General features: G+C 39.6%; 1 protein-coding gene across 2 annotated transcripts in view; it reads right to left on the reverse strand.

The window, feature by feature from the left end:
- Window positions 1–1,038: 1,038 nt before the first annotated feature.
- eipr1 (EARP complex and GARP complex interacting protein 1) overlaps window positions 1,039–16,561 on the reverse strand; it is a 44,373-nt gene continuing 28,850 nt past the window's right edge. For both annotated transcript variants that reach the window (XM_027172020.2, XM_027172022.2), the window contains 4 exons: window positions 14,529–14,665; window positions 5,657–5,824; window positions 3,473–3,640; window positions 1,039–2,349 (listed from right to left, as the gene is read on the reverse strand). In XM_027172020.2, coding sequence (XP_027027821.1) covers window positions 2,175–2,349; window positions 3,473–3,640; window positions 5,657–5,824; window positions 14,529–14,665 — 648 coding nt within the window. In that variant the 3' untranslated portion in view covers window positions 1,039–2,174. The remainder of the gene's footprint in view (window positions 2,350–3,472; window positions 3,641–5,656; window positions 5,825–14,528; window positions 14,666–16,561) is intronic.

Raw genomic sequence — 16,561 nt, forward strand, 5'->3', positions numbered from 1 at the left:
ATGGTACAATTTGTGTTGAAGTCCACCAGTTTTCCACAGTCCAGCCACTTTTTAGATGGAGTCTTTTACCAACTTGGGGCTGTTCAACCCCAGATTTTCTTGCTACCTCAGAATGATTGAGAACACAATTCCTTCTTTGTACACTAGCAGGACTTTTCCATCATTTTATCAAGTAGCACAATACTATAAATTAATAATAAGCCTACCTCAGATGCCTCTCGATGACGACCCCTGCGGCTCTTCATCACCATCAGATGGCTGACCTTGGCAGGAGCACGTGTTGCATAACTCCGGAAAACATACAGAATCTCAATATCATCCTTGGTAAATCCTCCACAATGAAAAACACTGTGCTGTTGTTCACATTTAGCTAAGTTCACTAACTACATCTCTACCGAGTTAACTCAGCTACTGTTCAGTTTGTTTAGAGCTTGTTTAGGGGGTAAATGAATCCCAATCACAATCATTATGTAAACTAGTCTAGAACATCCAGTCAACACAGCTTCACTCTGACTTCCTGTTCCAAAAGGAAGCGTGACTACAGAATCAACTCGAGTTTGAATCAAATCAAGTTTGAAAGAAACCATATACGTCTTTAGGAAACCATGTGCTTGCTTGCAACAAGCTAGCTAGCTAACCGATATTAGCAACTATCGGTTAATAAGTAAAGTTTCATTGAATTTCAAGAAGATTATTTGTTATTGTTGCTTGATTTTGATTTTTGAATTTTTTTGTTTTTTGTTTTTTTTAATAATTTTACTCTGAGATATTTTTGGTGAAATCGCAAGCACAGGATTCGTCTTTTAAACTCTGACCAGTGAAGACAGATATGTAATTACTTTGTATGATAGATGTTCACATGAAACAAAGAGCGCTTTGGCTAAATGTCTGTGGTGATGACTTCACATGACGCGAGTTGTTGATAAGACATCATGACATCGTGTCCTCAACTCTTCCTAACTTTCTTTCTTAACAACTCTCTATGAAGAAATGCATTGAAAATGTGATGAAGTGCATTAAAACAACCACAAGCACTGCTGAAATACAAATTCTTGGCCTTTCAAATCCAGTTTATTTGGAATGTACAAGGACAATCAGAATAATCAGTCAAACCATGCAGAACATCTGAAACAGTGCAAATGCAAAACAAGTAGAAGGAATTTAAATCATTCATCACAGGATATTATGAAGCCACAATGCAAAAAATGACGTTAGCAAGTGAAAACATTGTGAATACAGTATAGTCTTTAGATTCTTCTAGAATTTTTTATTATATGGCTACAATAAAACAAATATAATTATTAAACCTATTTCTAAACTTTTTTTTTTTACTAATTTCGAGTCTGAAATGACCTTGTTTTTAAAATAAATTATTTAAGCATGTATTTTTTTTTTTTTTTTTTAGAAAGAAACAAAGTTCCTTCCAATCTCACCTCACCTACCCAACTTTAAATTTTTACTTGCTCATTTAAATTTTTTTGGAGTCCAGTTTTCTGAATGTGAAACCATTTTATGAGCTTAATGTTACAAAGTCGTCTCTCTTATTAAGACAGAACCCAGATCGAGCCTTATAATATTAAGGTCACAATTTATTGAGCTGTTAAAAAACAAAATGTTACTGATTACAGAACAGGTAATATGCACCAAGATGTTCAATGCTTTTAAAGTTTAGGTGGAGATTCATTTGTCATCTCTGTCCCTCCAGCTGGAGCTGTTAGCATGGAGTTGTATGCTTGTGGTGAGTAAAGGAGAAAAGAAGTGAAGGCTAGAGGAGAGAGGCCCCGCTGTGCCATCCTGCCCCTGGCACACTGTTCTCCCTGGCTGCACTTTCTACTCAGCGGTGGTGCCCGAGGCTGGACGAGATGAAGGAAGCTTCTAACAGAACTAACAGAATAGACGCTGACGATCAACTCGAGGGGCTTTTTCAAAGCCATACGCCAGTCCATGCCCTCCAGCCTTCTCTCCTTCAAACAGCCTTACGGCCATCATTCTAACTCTCCGGGGCTGCCTCTAATTGGTAGTGTTAATAGCGGTCATGTGTTTATAATGCAGATGTGATCCAACTTTCCTTCTTCTTCCTTTGCTCTGTGTTTAGTATTCGTTTTGCTAGCATCTCTTGCTCTCAGTGGTCCAAAAATCATGGTTTTCATTCTCACACGCTCGCTTTAGTCATGCTACAGTAAAATGCGGTATTTCAGAGCCCGGGGCACTTTGTTAATCACTAGCCTCCCGTCATAACTGAGTGAAGCGAAGAGCCAGGGGTCGGCTGATGACCACTCCGCTGCATACACGCTGTCCTCGTGCTCCTCGTATGTAGCGATGATGCTGTCCTGGAGTGGCTCTTTGCTCCTGTACACAGGTAACAGGAGGTCAGTTACGTGCACTTGATTACAACACATCGTCAAATTTTTTTGGAACCCCGTCTACTCAGCACAAATCAAGCTTACTGGAAAACAGGGGAACATACAAGAAACCAGGACTAATTAAAGTGAGACCGCATTAAAATAATGAAGAAAGAGCAAAGCGGGGATAAAGACTAATTAATAATACTTTTATTTATTGGACTTTGAGAGCTTTTTAATTCCCGAACTTTTCACACTTTTATATTCAATGTATTCAAATAGCCATTAGATTAGATTCATCAATATTAATTACAGGACTACTTGTTTTGAGATATTGAGGTTTGGAGCAACTCGATTTAAGTCAAATGGGCTAATATACCCATAAGAACTTTCTAATAAACAAAATAAATTTGCTTTAGTGAGTTTCCCACTATTTCTTGGACACATGGGCCAATAGAAGCCAAAAGCATGGGACCAGTCAGGATCATAACCTTCTCTGAGATGTAAAAACAAGGAGAAACTGATTATTATTTTATACTATTTTTCACTTTGGCGAGTCCCTGTTTTCTGTTTCCCAGTCAACATGATGACTTATCTCTCATGAACAATAGAATAGCAAGCTAGGTTAAATTTGCTGTACACTTGAATCACTGGATTTCCTCCAGAATAACATCTCACCATGACAAAACTGTTCGGCTGGATTTGTTACACCCTGGTGAGCTACCGAAGACACCTTTTACTCTTTTTTTTTAATGTTCTGAAATGTTAAAAAAGGGTGGATTGATCAATACAGCCAATATTGCCACTTTATTGTTGTCACTCACATTCACACACTCAATTCAACACACTCACTGGCACACACTCACTGTCGCACACTCACTGTCGCACACACTTGTTTTTAACCTCACTTTCAACACACCCTCACTGTCGCACAGTCACTGTCGCACACTCACTGCCCAAACACACTCACTTTCAACACACACACACTGTCGCACACTCACTGTCGCACACTCACTGTCGCACACTCACTGTCGCACACTCACTGTCGCACACTCACTTGTTTTCACACACACTTGTTTTCACCCTCACTTTCAACACACCCTCACTTTCAACACACTCACAAAACCCACTTTTCCTCATGATGATTCTCCTCGCTGTCACTGAGGTCATCGTCATCTACGAGGTGGCCAAAGGGCTCAGAGGAAATGGAAACCATGTTTGACAGGATCACTCTGCTGTCACTGCTGGCTGTAAGCAGCAGCTGGTCATGGGAGTGGTTATACCTCACACTCCACACCCTGAAACAACAGCAATGACGACAACAACAATAAGAGTAAGAATAAAAATAATAATAAAAGAAGAAAGTACTGAATACTGGGGCTCTGATTTAATACAATTCCAAATAACTGTTATTAATGTGTGGGTGTAATGTGATATACACTCCCTCAAGGAGTTTTTTTGTGATTGTTGTGGACAAACATTTTTGCTTTTGCAGCTTTTTTTTCAAAATTTGTGATGCAACTTGCAGTGCTTTTTTTTTCCAGAATACGATTTAAATTGAGGTAATTGAAAGAACAGGAATTTTTCGTTTTAAACTCCTAGCAGTGGACTCATTTGTAATTACTTTCTATGATCATGTTCATGTTCTGAATCATGTTCGACTCAAGTCATTAGAAGTGGGCTTTGGCTGACGTGTGTTGTGATCGCATCCCCATGCCCCAAGCTCTAACAAATTGCGATCTCTTTTGAATATTGTGGCCCTTGCTTGATTTTGTGTTCATTTCAATGACCGCAAAATCACTAAATCCTGCGGGACTGGATATATCCACTGTTGTGTTAAGTGATTTCTAATCAATTTCTATTACGACTTCATTTATGTTTCTCTTTTAACAATAGACATTTGAAATGTACAGTATGAGCAATGAGCAAGCCAGATCTGACGTTGGAATAATCTGAAAAACTCCCTGAGACAATCCGAGGTAGAAACATTGCGAGAAATCAATGCCATTGTTAAATTAGGCTTAAAATGACGTGCAAAGTAGGCGGAGTCAACCATAGAAATGATGCAGTGGTATATGTTGATTATCTCAGAGAGTCCTGCTACATATAGTGTATGTGTTAAGTCAAGCGCAACCACGACAAAACCTATAAGTTACTGAGCTTATTTTATAAAAGCTTAATTAAATAAAGGTTTTGTTTTGTCTGCAACTGGTGAAAAAAAAGGTTTATATACAGGTTTAGCAAATCACATTTGCATCTGGGGCTAAATTGATCTTTCTGTGTCAAACCTCCTGCTATTTTGCACTTTTACATAGAAACATGTCGAGTCATTACAGCGAACATGTAAAATGTGTTGTTTTTCTCCTGTGAAAGACACAACCCACTGCAGACCCTGTTAATAAATCAGCTTGTATATTCCTTTCTGGACATGATCCCACATTTTACACACTCAAACTTTTAGTAAATTAAGGACTGAATGTTCTGAGATGCTAATACTTTCCATATAGAAACTCGTTTTCATTGTTATTTTTGAAACTTGGCTTCTTGCTTAATTCTGCTTTGCTGAAAAACTGCCTACCTCCTAATTTCCTTCCCCTACTCCAATTTTCTCCTTGTTTTTCCACCTTGCTAACATTTTCTCTCTCTCTCGCTCTCTCTCTCTGTCTAAGCCTCAGGCATGGCTCAGGAGACGATCCCAGCTCCTCATTGAAGGGGATTGTTGGAGGATAACTTGGCTGTCGACAGCTAAATCTGACTCAGTCAACCCTGCTTCTACAGCCTAACTAATCTGCTTCCGTCCCAAAATATTCCCTAATTCCTTCCTCCCAAGGCTCAGCGAAGGCCTTGCTGCCAAATGAACAAATGAAAAAAAAAAACAAGCATAGCGCAGGAGCGCTGCAGGTCCATAATTTCTTATCTAACTAGGATCAAAAGTGGGTTGTTACAGATGCAGTGGTGCTGTGTTTTCGAAAGATAGCACCCAGTGACACTTCATGCAGTGATGTTTGTGTGTGTGTTTTGGGGAGGGGTTAGGCTAGTAAATTACAAACTGCCTCATATACATGACCTCTAAATAAGACACGAAATACTGTTGCAGATATAAAGCTAATTAAAACGTCAACGCATGCAAGACACAAACTGCACATCCGTTGTAAAAACCAAGCTTTCAGTGTGCTTTGAGCTTACAAATCCATGAGGCAATCCTTTGTTTGTATGGACGGTCATGCTTGAGCTGAAATTCATCCGCTTTTGCACACAAAAGTGATGCTTATGTGTTTATCTCTACACTTTGGTCGTGTTTGTGTGCCTCTAACCAGTGGGAGTGCTCCTCCATGATTTTGACAGGCTCGTTGATGTGTCTCACGTCCCAGAATTTGACCTTACAGTCGTCCCCGCAGCTGGCCAGGTAGTACTGCTTGTTGGGGTTGAAGTCCAAGTCTCGCACCAACTGCCCATGGGCATTCTCAATGCAGTAGATCTGACTGTGTGGGACAGAGAAAGAGAAGCTATATGGTGATAATGAACAAGAGAGGGAAAATATGTGTAGATATTACAAAAGCAAGAGAGAGAGAGAGAGAGAGAGAGAGAGAGAGAGAGAGAGAGAGAGAGAGAGAGAGAGAGAGAGAGAGAGACCAACATAGATTTCTCATCAATCAAATGCAGTCTGCTGCTGTAGCTCTGAAGGCCAAACCTCCATCTCATATCATATAAAAATGTGACAAGTAGTAAAGCTTGTCACAGGCTGCAATGGTCCTCATGCCAAGTGATGACTTCCTAGATCACATAGTATGTGTTCGGTTTGCAAGAACTTGTAAAAGCCAATGTATGCGTATGAACTCTGTCTGAAGGACCTCGACTTCATTAGTATGGGCGACTGACAGGGGTGCCTGGGGTCCTTCAACATCTCTGGAGCACTGCTCCGCCTTGCTCTTTCCGTCTCTGTTAGCTGGCTATCTCACCGTCCACTGATCTCATTATACAATTAACATGCTAATTAAAAAGCTTATTAAAACTAGGGGTGAGGAAATTTGACCAGAGGGGAGCGTAGGGGGCTTCAATTAGGTCAAGATTAAAGTCTCAATTCATATCGTTCTGCGGGAGCCCGTGCTTGCCAAGCACAAGGAAAGGTTAAAACGTCCGGGTCCATTATGCGATGATGTATGAATATTAAGACATCAATAGAGTAGACTAAGGGAAAAAAAAAAAACATGTCATCACTCATCATCTCATCTTCCTAAAGGGAGAGCGTTTCATTTGTCAAGAAGTATCACAAACAAAACCAAAGCGGACGTATTCTAGACAATGGCATATTTTCCATCGTGTACACCTAACAGCGGTGACCTTTAGCCTTCGGTTACAAACTTCACCACCCGTACAAGATCGAGGAGCAGTGGTTGCTAATGCTATCCATAGAAATGGAGCAGGAAATTGGGTTAGCCTCACCGCTCCAAAGTCTTCCACACTCGCAAATCTGAAATTGGGAGCCGACCAGGCAAATCCTGGTTTTTGGGGGACAAAAAAAAACAAACAAAAAAAAAGAAAGTGACAGGGATCAGGTCGCTTTCGCACATAAAGCCTCGGGACACGACATGGTCCAGTCAGCAGAACTCTGGTTTCGTACACATAAGTTCAGCTGGTGACGGTGATGGAAGGACACGAATAAGTAAATTCGGTCATATCTGCGACATTCCTCAACCTCTGTTGCTATGACAACAGTCCAGCACACAAACACGACATACACACACACACAAAATGCATTTAACACCTCTATTGGAAGTGAGGCTGCAGTCACAGCAAGAGGGTAAAGGGCCTCTGCTTGCAGTAGCAGAAGGGGTAAGAGCTTGGTGTGGGTGGCATGTTCGTTTTCCACATAGCAAAATGCTCTCTGAGGTGGCGAGGTTTACAAATGTAATGGAAGATCAGAGAACAGTCAAGGGTCCAGAGGTCCTCAATCTACCAAATAAGAAAACCTGACTAAACAGTAAACATTTGTGGGGAATGGGAGTAAAGACAGTATAGTCTATTTATATAATATTAGATTAGAATAGATTAGATTCAACTTAATTGTCATGTACAGAGCCAATGAAATGCAGTTAGCATCTAACCAGAAGTGCATAGATAGCTTATTTACAGGTGGCAGTGTAATAAATAAGGGTATGAGGTTATACAGAAGGTGTAGTAATATGTACATATAACTGAATAAGGGTGTATACAGTATATAGTGTGGTTTTTATATAAGTATGATACAGTATGAAGTGGTATGACAGATATAGCTGTACAAAAGGAATGTCCTTATGAATATATACATGTATATATATATACATATTATATTTGATCACTTCTGCCTAGTTATGGAAAAAAGAAAAGAGCAAAAAATATATTTTTTTAAAAATCAATAAAAATAAATCAATAAAAGTGTTTTATTAGTTATGTGTATTACTTCCCAACGTTACATAAAAGATAACTAAAAATGACTGTGGGTTGTGTAAGGTTTTTTTTTGTAGTGATATAAAGCAATTTCTCCAGGATTTCACAATTTTGCACAAAAATACTGCAATTTATCAAAATGATCACAGATGATAATGAAGATCTGGTGGTCCAGTGGCAGAATCACGCAATCTCATTGTTGAGGTCCAGGTCTGAGTTTTGAGCAGGGAGCTAACTCTCAGTGCCGGTCCCAAGCCCGGACAAAAATGGATGGTTGCATCAGGAAGGGCATCCTGCATCAAAAACCTGTGCCAAATTTAATATGTGGACCACGTGATCTGCTGTAGCGTCCCCGAACAGGGAGCAGCCGAAAGAAAAAAATAAAAAAAATAATCACAGATTTGCATGTTAAACCGTGAGTACAGCTATCATACAGTAGAAAGTAATTACACGTGTGTCTTCAAAGTTAGGAGTTTAGAAGAATCTTGTGTTTGCAATTCAATTTCACCAATTTAATAGTTTTCTGCAAAAAAAAAAAAGTACAAAATACTCTGTACATCACACCATATTTTTTGAAAGAAAAAAAAAAGCAGCAGCAAAATCAAACATTTTTAGCTGCAACAATCAAAAAAATACCCTGTGACATCCTGGAGGGACTAAAAACTATGTAGTACTATAAACTATAAATGTGAATGGCACAGTAGTATAGTGGGTAGTATTGTTTCCCCACAGCTCAAAGGCCCCTGGTTCCAGCTTGAGCTTGAGTCTGTTTGGTGTATTTGCATCTTATTCCATGTGATTGTGTGCAGTTTCCTTTTAACATAAAAAACATGCAGGTAGGCAGTCCAGACTACCTGCTAAACTGCCCCTAGATGCATATGAACGATGCTCTTCGATTTGCATCCGATCCAGGATGAATACTCTACTAGAAAATGCTCTGTATTCATCACGACCCTGAGCAGGATAAAAAGGAATGAATGAATGAATGAAAGATCTTGCGATGTGCTTATGAAAATGCATTCTATCCTCACAGCAAGCACAGGCTGTGACTTCAATTAGTTTTACCCAATAAACGAACCGACAAAGCTCGGGTAATTACTGACGACTTACAAATTAGTACCTGCTATTGAGAGAGAGCTTTACTTGGAACGACCGGTTAGTCCTCTGGCAAAACAAAATGTGAACCTAAAGATCGATGCAATATTTAAGCACCTTGCTAACTTATTAAAACAAAATATTTCAGCCGGTGAAGCAAACCTTGACTCGTGTATGAACGAAATCGTACATTTTTACGTGTTTGTATGAATCATTGTGTGTGCTGGTAAGAAGCATTCGTAAAACCTTGAGAAGAAGAGTCCCTAAAGCAGCTAAACGACGTCAGGAAAAAAGAAAGGTGGCTTTTAAATTAGCTACATTTTTGTATTTATTCTACACACCGATGTGATTCATGTCACAATCACTCTGTAATCACTTTTCACTTATCATCCATCTCAGCAACTGAAAATTCACTAGCAGTTAAATGCTGTGTCTCTGTCTCTTCTCACACAGTCGGTCTTTTTTTGTCTCCCAGGACAGCTTCACTGCACCACACACCTCTGTTTCTGTTTGCATGAGATGCTGTGTGTATTGTGGCATCAGAGCTGACAGCTAATGCACAGTGTTCACACAGTTGTTGGAAGGTGGTGTGTGCGTGTGTGTGTGTGTGTGTGTGTGTGTGTGTGCGTGTGTATGCTCTAGCACTCTCACACTGTGCCTCAGAGGTGCAGGCAAGGCTGCAGACTGATGAACAGACAGAACATCGGCATGAAGCACCGGCCTGCTCTACACCTCATTCCCGTTTTCATATAAAATCAGATAAACCGTATGCTTGTGTATGTGGTATAAATGAAGGTTAAGGTTTCAGAAAACACATACTTACTAGTCAGTCTTATATGTTTACATGGAGCGAAACTATTTCCTGCATGAGCATGATTACGCTATAAAATCCAGTACGGCTTGCTGAACTCAAAGAGATCAGAAGTAGCCAGTGTGGTTTCACAGGAGACCAACAGGGGAGCCGGTGACGCATTTACGTAATTACAGATTACGTCAGAGCTTAACGGAACAATGCTGGCCCTACTTTCTCTAGCAGCAAACAGCAGCTGTAATTGATCTGCAGAGATCTTCTTTTCTGCTCATTTTGTGCTCTGCTATCTATTATGTTGTTGTGACGTATATAGAGAGCTGATGTTTTTTTCACCAGGCCAGTGCTGTACTGACTCACACTCCTCTTGACAAGCCGGCACAGGCACTCTGGAGGATGTCGGATGGGCAGTGGAGCAAAAGAGATCTGCGCTCTTACTGCTAGCACACAGCTGTGAACCAACTGGACAGATGAAGGAAACTCTGGTGTGTGTGTGTGTGTGTGTGTGTGTGTGTGTGTGTGTGTGTGTGTGTGTGTGTGTGTGTGTGTGTGTGTGTGTGTGTTTTGACTCTTCTTAAAGCCACAAGATAAAATCCTCCACTTGTGAATACAGACAACTGAAAAATTAAAGGTACCCCTAATGAAAAGAAAAAAAATATATATATATATATATATATATATATATATATATATATATATACATATATATATATATATATATATATATATATATATATATATATATATATATATATTTTTTTTTTATGATGTGCATTGAAATATATAATAGTTTAATATGTTGATTTTTTTCTTCAGATATAAAAATAGTGGATACTAGACATTAAATAGTGGATCCAGACATTTCATTTAAATTTCCTCAATGTTGAATAATGATAAAGGGATTTGCATGATCTCATATTAGGGCATAATGTCTGTAGATTAAAAGTAGATTTAAACAATCTATATAAAACATATTGACTGGATGATAGCTTCATTGTCATCAGTTTTCAAAGTCTTTGTCCATGCCTGATATACGAGGAGTAAAAACATGATGGTGCTTTGGTTATAGTAAAATAATCCATGATAAAGTGCTGAGATGTGACCCTGTGCTCTGAGCAGTCATTCCATCACCAGTCTCTCTTATATTTTTATTCATTTAAGTTTAAAAAAAAAAAAGAGTTTGTAACACTATTAAACAACTAAAGTACAAAAAGGTCCTCTGTCTTGAAGACTCTCCCATGGTGGAAAAACCTCAGGAGCTCTGACACTGGAGTTTCCCATAACCTGTTTTTCCCATCAGACTGGCGTTCCATGTCGAATGAAAATCTACAGATCAGAGAATTATTTTATCACTGCAAATTTGATATAAAATTATTCGGGATGCAGTCGGATCACAGTGAGAGATGATTTTACCTCTGTTGGGAAAATCTTAAACATAATTTTAGTGGTTGCAGACAAGGCCTTCGACTTTGACATGAATTACAAAGCCATATAAGTCATTAAAGGTGGGGTGCACGATGTTTGAAAGCCAATGTTGACATCTGAAATCACCAAAACAAACATGCCCCTAACCCAAATGGGTGTCACCCCTGTATTGATAGCTCCGCCCACACATATATACACAACCCAGGCAACTAACTATTATGGCGGAACCTGCTGGGGCAGCTGGCCGAGGGGATATTTTTATCAGTAAATGAACTCAATGAGTAATACTATGGTAATAAATGTCAAATGTGTTTTTGTAGTACTGTGTGTTGTACTGTGAAAGGTTTAGCTCTGTTTCACACAGAAGACGACGTTCAACATCTAGAACCCGAGGCAGAGGTAACGGCAGGTATCCGCCATGTCAATGTTTCAATCGCTTTCTGCTAATGTCAGACATGCGCACTGAACACTCTCTCCACCGCATATTCTCAAGACACGCCCCTTTCTGCTAATTGGCTACACGTTTGTTTTGTCTGTCGGACCGACTCAGTTTTCTGAAGTATTTTTTCAAACATCGTGCACCCCACCTTTAAGCACCGCTGTGGAGTGTGATGTGGCAAAGAAATACCAATGTAGAAAAATGGATACAAGCTGAATAAAAGGACACAACAAAACAGGCGCAAATTTCATTTTTTGGTTCCTGGTAATTAACTAATTTCATTTATTCATTTTTAAAAATATATTTCTTTTTTCCCCTTTTTTCCTGCTGCAACCCTCCCATTTTTATCCAGGCTCAGGACCGACACTGAGAGTTAACTCTTCAGTGGCTAGGTAAGCTCCCTGCCCGGGAATCAAACCCAGGCCGTGGCAATGAGAGCGCGGGATTCTGCCACTGGACCACCTGGGGGCAATTAATACATTTTAAATAAATGTCTCTTTATGGAAAAAATCATACTGCCATATCATGCAAATTTTCTGTGTTAAATAAATCATTTTTAAATTTGTTTGTTATGTAGACAAGGTGACCGTGAATTATTGTTACTATGGAAACAAAACCATATTAGTACGAGTGCATTAATATATCCTATCTTTTGATTCCACTTCCTCTGTCACTGGAGTATAACTTACATGTGTTGCAGTGTTTGAAATTGTGATTTAGTTATGGCCCTTGTATATTAACATATAAATTACAACGTCTATCCAACTTACTGTCTATAAACCTGTAGGGATTTTTTGTTTACTCAGTCATTTTAGGCAATATGTAAAAGGGAAACAAAAATAGGCTCCTAAAATGATTTACAGTAGCATTTGGTGAATAACATTACACTCAATTGTCTTATATCTTCACGGTTTATCCCTTTAATCTTTATTTCCTCTGCCATGCATCTCTGTGCAATTTTCATTTTCCTCCAACTCTCACTCCGTCTCGGCTTCGTCTCGTATCTCTACTGTCCATCCCTTCCTATCTCTTCTAATCTAAGCTCCGTTCCTGCTGTTATCTCCTTCTCTCTTGCTCTCTTTCTCCTTCCCTGCTCTGCACTCGTTCTCCATCTACTCCCTCACTCATCCTCTCAAGGTCTGGCTCTGTGTTATCCCCGGGATCAATAGTGCTGTGATTATTATTCTGGCTGTACAGCCCACACAGAGCCTCATTTCATTCCATCGCCCATCTGCTTCATATGATTCACTGCACCAGCCCTTCCTCACTAAGTGGCACACGCTACGGCGTCACACTAACGGGGTGAAAACGTGGCTGTATAGGGAAATTAGAGATGCGCTGATAATCGGTTATACAGTGCGTCACAGTATTAGACACCGACAGTGCATTCTGCAATCTGAAGATAAAGGCTGGCACAAATTAGCTACCGTATTGCTTGTAGTCCTTCAAAATGCATTGCTATTATTTTGCTAATAAGATCCACGCTCTGGGAAAGTCTTCAGGTTATGGAGGAAAGATCATTTCTGAAGAAGCATTTCATCACTCAAACTGAGGAATATCTTCCCAAATAAGTGGATTGATGGGCATATTTGTGTTTAGAAAATGACCAGAAATCATTCTGTTTATTAAATTTTGCTAATTGAGGGATTTTAGTGGTTCACACGATTGCCTCGCAATTTCTGATTTGGCTGTTTGATTCATGACTCCGCCCAATGTGCAGTGTGTTTGCGTTTTTCTCCACAAGGTTTGGGGTTTCCTTCAATATCCAAAGAAGTGCATTTGCATTTCTAAATTGTCTGTAGTGCATGAGTGAGTGTGTCAGTGTGTACAGATTTGCCCTGTGATGGGTTGGCATCCTGTCCACGGTGTTCCCTCACCTTGTGTCCTGAGCTGGAGCTCCTGAGCATCTAAAAAGCCAGACTCCTAGCACTCGCTCAAACATCCAGTATATTTGGATCAAATCTTATAGAAAGGAGCATCCTGATTTACATGTCAGATTCCCAACCACATCCCTTTTCCTGCAGCCCATCAGATTATCTCTGTTAGTCCATCGACTATTTCAAACAGAGCTCTTTAAACGATGTGGCTCTAAGAACATTTTCCAGACTTGTAACTATTTCACACCCCAGAAAGCTCACTGTGTGTTAGTAAACAAACCATTGCATGGTAGTATGGTGAGCCAATCGGGTTGCGAATTTTGAGATTCTAAAACTTATGGTCAGAAAAGTGTCAAATTTCTTTTACCATCCGTTCAAGATTCCAGAATGTTTGATCAATAAAAACAGGAATTAGCAACTGGATTCCCACAGTAGATATCCAACTTTTTCTGTAGACCATCAGATTATTTGCTAACCACAACTACTTACAAACAAGCGCTTTAATAACTCTTTAATAAAGACAGGATCATGTAAATATTCTGTGTTTAGCCTAATATGTAGCAGTGTAAAAGTTTGCACGAAAGTGTGAGAAGCCAATCAGATTAAATTAGAATTCAGTGTACAAATCTTGTGGCCAGAAACGTGCAAAAAGAAAAAAAAAAGATTATGAGCAGAATTTCTGAAGCTGACACTATTAACTGGCTAATTATTAAGTTGAGGGCTTTTACGTAACATCTGTATAATCAAAAAAAAAATTCTAATCTAAGCTAAGAAGTTGGTAGATGTTTGAGAGTAAACAAAGGTTGTGACTATGTAATGACACTGAACAAAATGCTTGATATGATTAATATTTTATGGTTAAAATACTGCATCAGCTATATACCTGAATATCTAGTAGTTAAATATTTTTCAGAGGGGTATGTACTGTATACTCATTTCCTTTCAATGTTCTACTATTTTGTACCTTCTCACGTGTAATCCTATTTAAATCTAACTATGTGAGGATGGAATATTGAAAAGTGGGTGGTAGTGGAGTGCTAAAACTTTCCAGAGCTATATGGAAATGTCTCATCAGCTTTCTGCTCAAGCCTGTGACCTCTGAGCCCTCAGCTCACCTCATGCTGCGAAGGTCCCATCCTCGAATGGCTGTGTCGTTGGCGGTGGCCAGCTGGTTGTTGTTGTGGTGGGGGCTCCATTTACCCGAGGTGAATTTTAGCTGCCCTTTGCCTTCCAAGGTGGCACTGCTTGAGATCTAGAGAGGCAAATTGATCCACACACATACACACACACATCTTAATCAATGGCTGCATATTCACTGAGGAGCTTTAGCAGGCTTGTGTCCTGTCCAGGACGTTCTGAGAGGATATCGTGCACCAGTGAACACGACCCGAAGGCTGAAACTGCTCATATTGATGCGAGTCAAAGAACCAGGGCTCCTGCTGTGAGATAAAAACTATACTTTTCACCTTTTCATTGCAAACTCAATGACAAGAGCCGCTGTGAGTCTTCAATGTCCTTGATGGGTTTTCTAGAATGTTCTATAGGCAAGTCACAATGAAAAAAGCCCTGAAGTGTAACGATATTCTAATCATTAATTTATACATTTCTACGAGACATACAGGTAGAAGATTAATCAATATTTATTCCATCCAATAGAATTGCGAGTGTGCAGTGACTAACATGAATTAGTACATGGAGAGTGTCAATGTTTATCAGGGTTTCCAGCAGCACTTTGCAGTTCGGGTGGCCCACCTAAGCTGGGAAACCCTACCGCCTTAACTAGGTCGTCCAAAAAAAAAAAATTCCGCTGCACAAAAGGCTGTCAAGTGCATCTCAGAGAATAGCGGGCATGCGCTTCACACCACGAGTGGGCACGCGCTTCACATGGCCGAAATGAGAGAAAGACGTGGTCCGTCACTGTCTGATAACTAGCGTGTCTGTGAGAACTGTAAGTGGACTTATGTTTTGGGTTTATTTAAGCCTGTTATTGTATTAGTCTATAGTTCTTGCAAATTTAAAGTAAGTTAGCTGGTGATTTTGTTCTTTGAGTTTTTTACCTGCTAGCTAGGTTGCACGTGCCTGTTTTTAATAATTGTTAAATGTAGTACAGACTCTGTGGTCTACCTCACAAAGAAGGACTGCCCCCCGCCCCCTGGGCCCCACCCACCCGCACAAATCTACCGCCATAACTAACAAATTTTCTGCGGGAAACCCTGTTTATGATATACATTATATGGCTAAAAGTTTGTGCACCCCGATGATCAGATCCATATGTGGTTCTTTACTAAATTTGGAAGCACACAATTTTATAAAATTCCTATGTCTGCTGTAGCTTTACAATTTCCCTTCAATGGACGTAAATAGCCCGAAGGGACCATGTTCCTGCATGACTATGCCCCAGTGCACAAAGTCAAGTCAAGAAGCTTTTATTGTCATTTCAACCATATATAGCTGTTGCAGTACATAGCGATATGAGACAACGTTTCTCCAGCATCAAGGTGCTACATAAAACAAAGACAGGGCTAAGGACATGTAAGTAGTCCTAGCCACATAAAGTGCAACTGTGCAACCTGGTGCAAACAGTGCAGGACAAAACAGACAAGACAGACAAGACAGTGCAGGACAAAAGTCAGTGCAGACACAAAGTTACAAGTCAATACAAAAAGTACAAAAATACAATACACAAAAGACAATAAACAGTAACAGAAACAGCGCCGACCACCAGTGTATATACTGTCTGTGAATACTGAATGTTCAAACAATATTTTGTGCAGTAACATTAGAATGAACACAGTTTCTTAGCAGCAGGTCCTTGGGATAATATATAGAATTGTGCAAAAAAACAGCAAATGACTGAAATATTGTATAGTATGTGCGAAATGGCTGAGATATTGTACAATATGAGCAAAAACGGCTGAAATGTTGGACAGTTTGTGCAAAAACAGCAGAAAAGTGAGCTCCAGACTGAACACAAGTCCGCCTTACCCAATATCATTGCCTGACCTCATTGATGCTCTTGTCACTAGATGAGCACAATTCCTCAAAGTTACATTCCAGAATTGAAATATGGAGAGGACTAAAACTGGGATAATATGTTCAAAATCATACATGAATGACTTTCAGGTGTCCACAAACATTTCAAGTCAAG

Source organism: Tachysurus fulvidraco, chromosome 12 (genome assembly GCF_022655615.1).
Source record: "Tachysurus fulvidraco isolate hzauxx_2018 chromosome 12, HZAU_PFXX_2.0, whole genome shotgun sequence".
Lineage (NCBI taxonomy): Eukaryota > Metazoa > Chordata > Actinopteri > Siluriformes > Bagridae > Tachysurus > Tachysurus fulvidraco.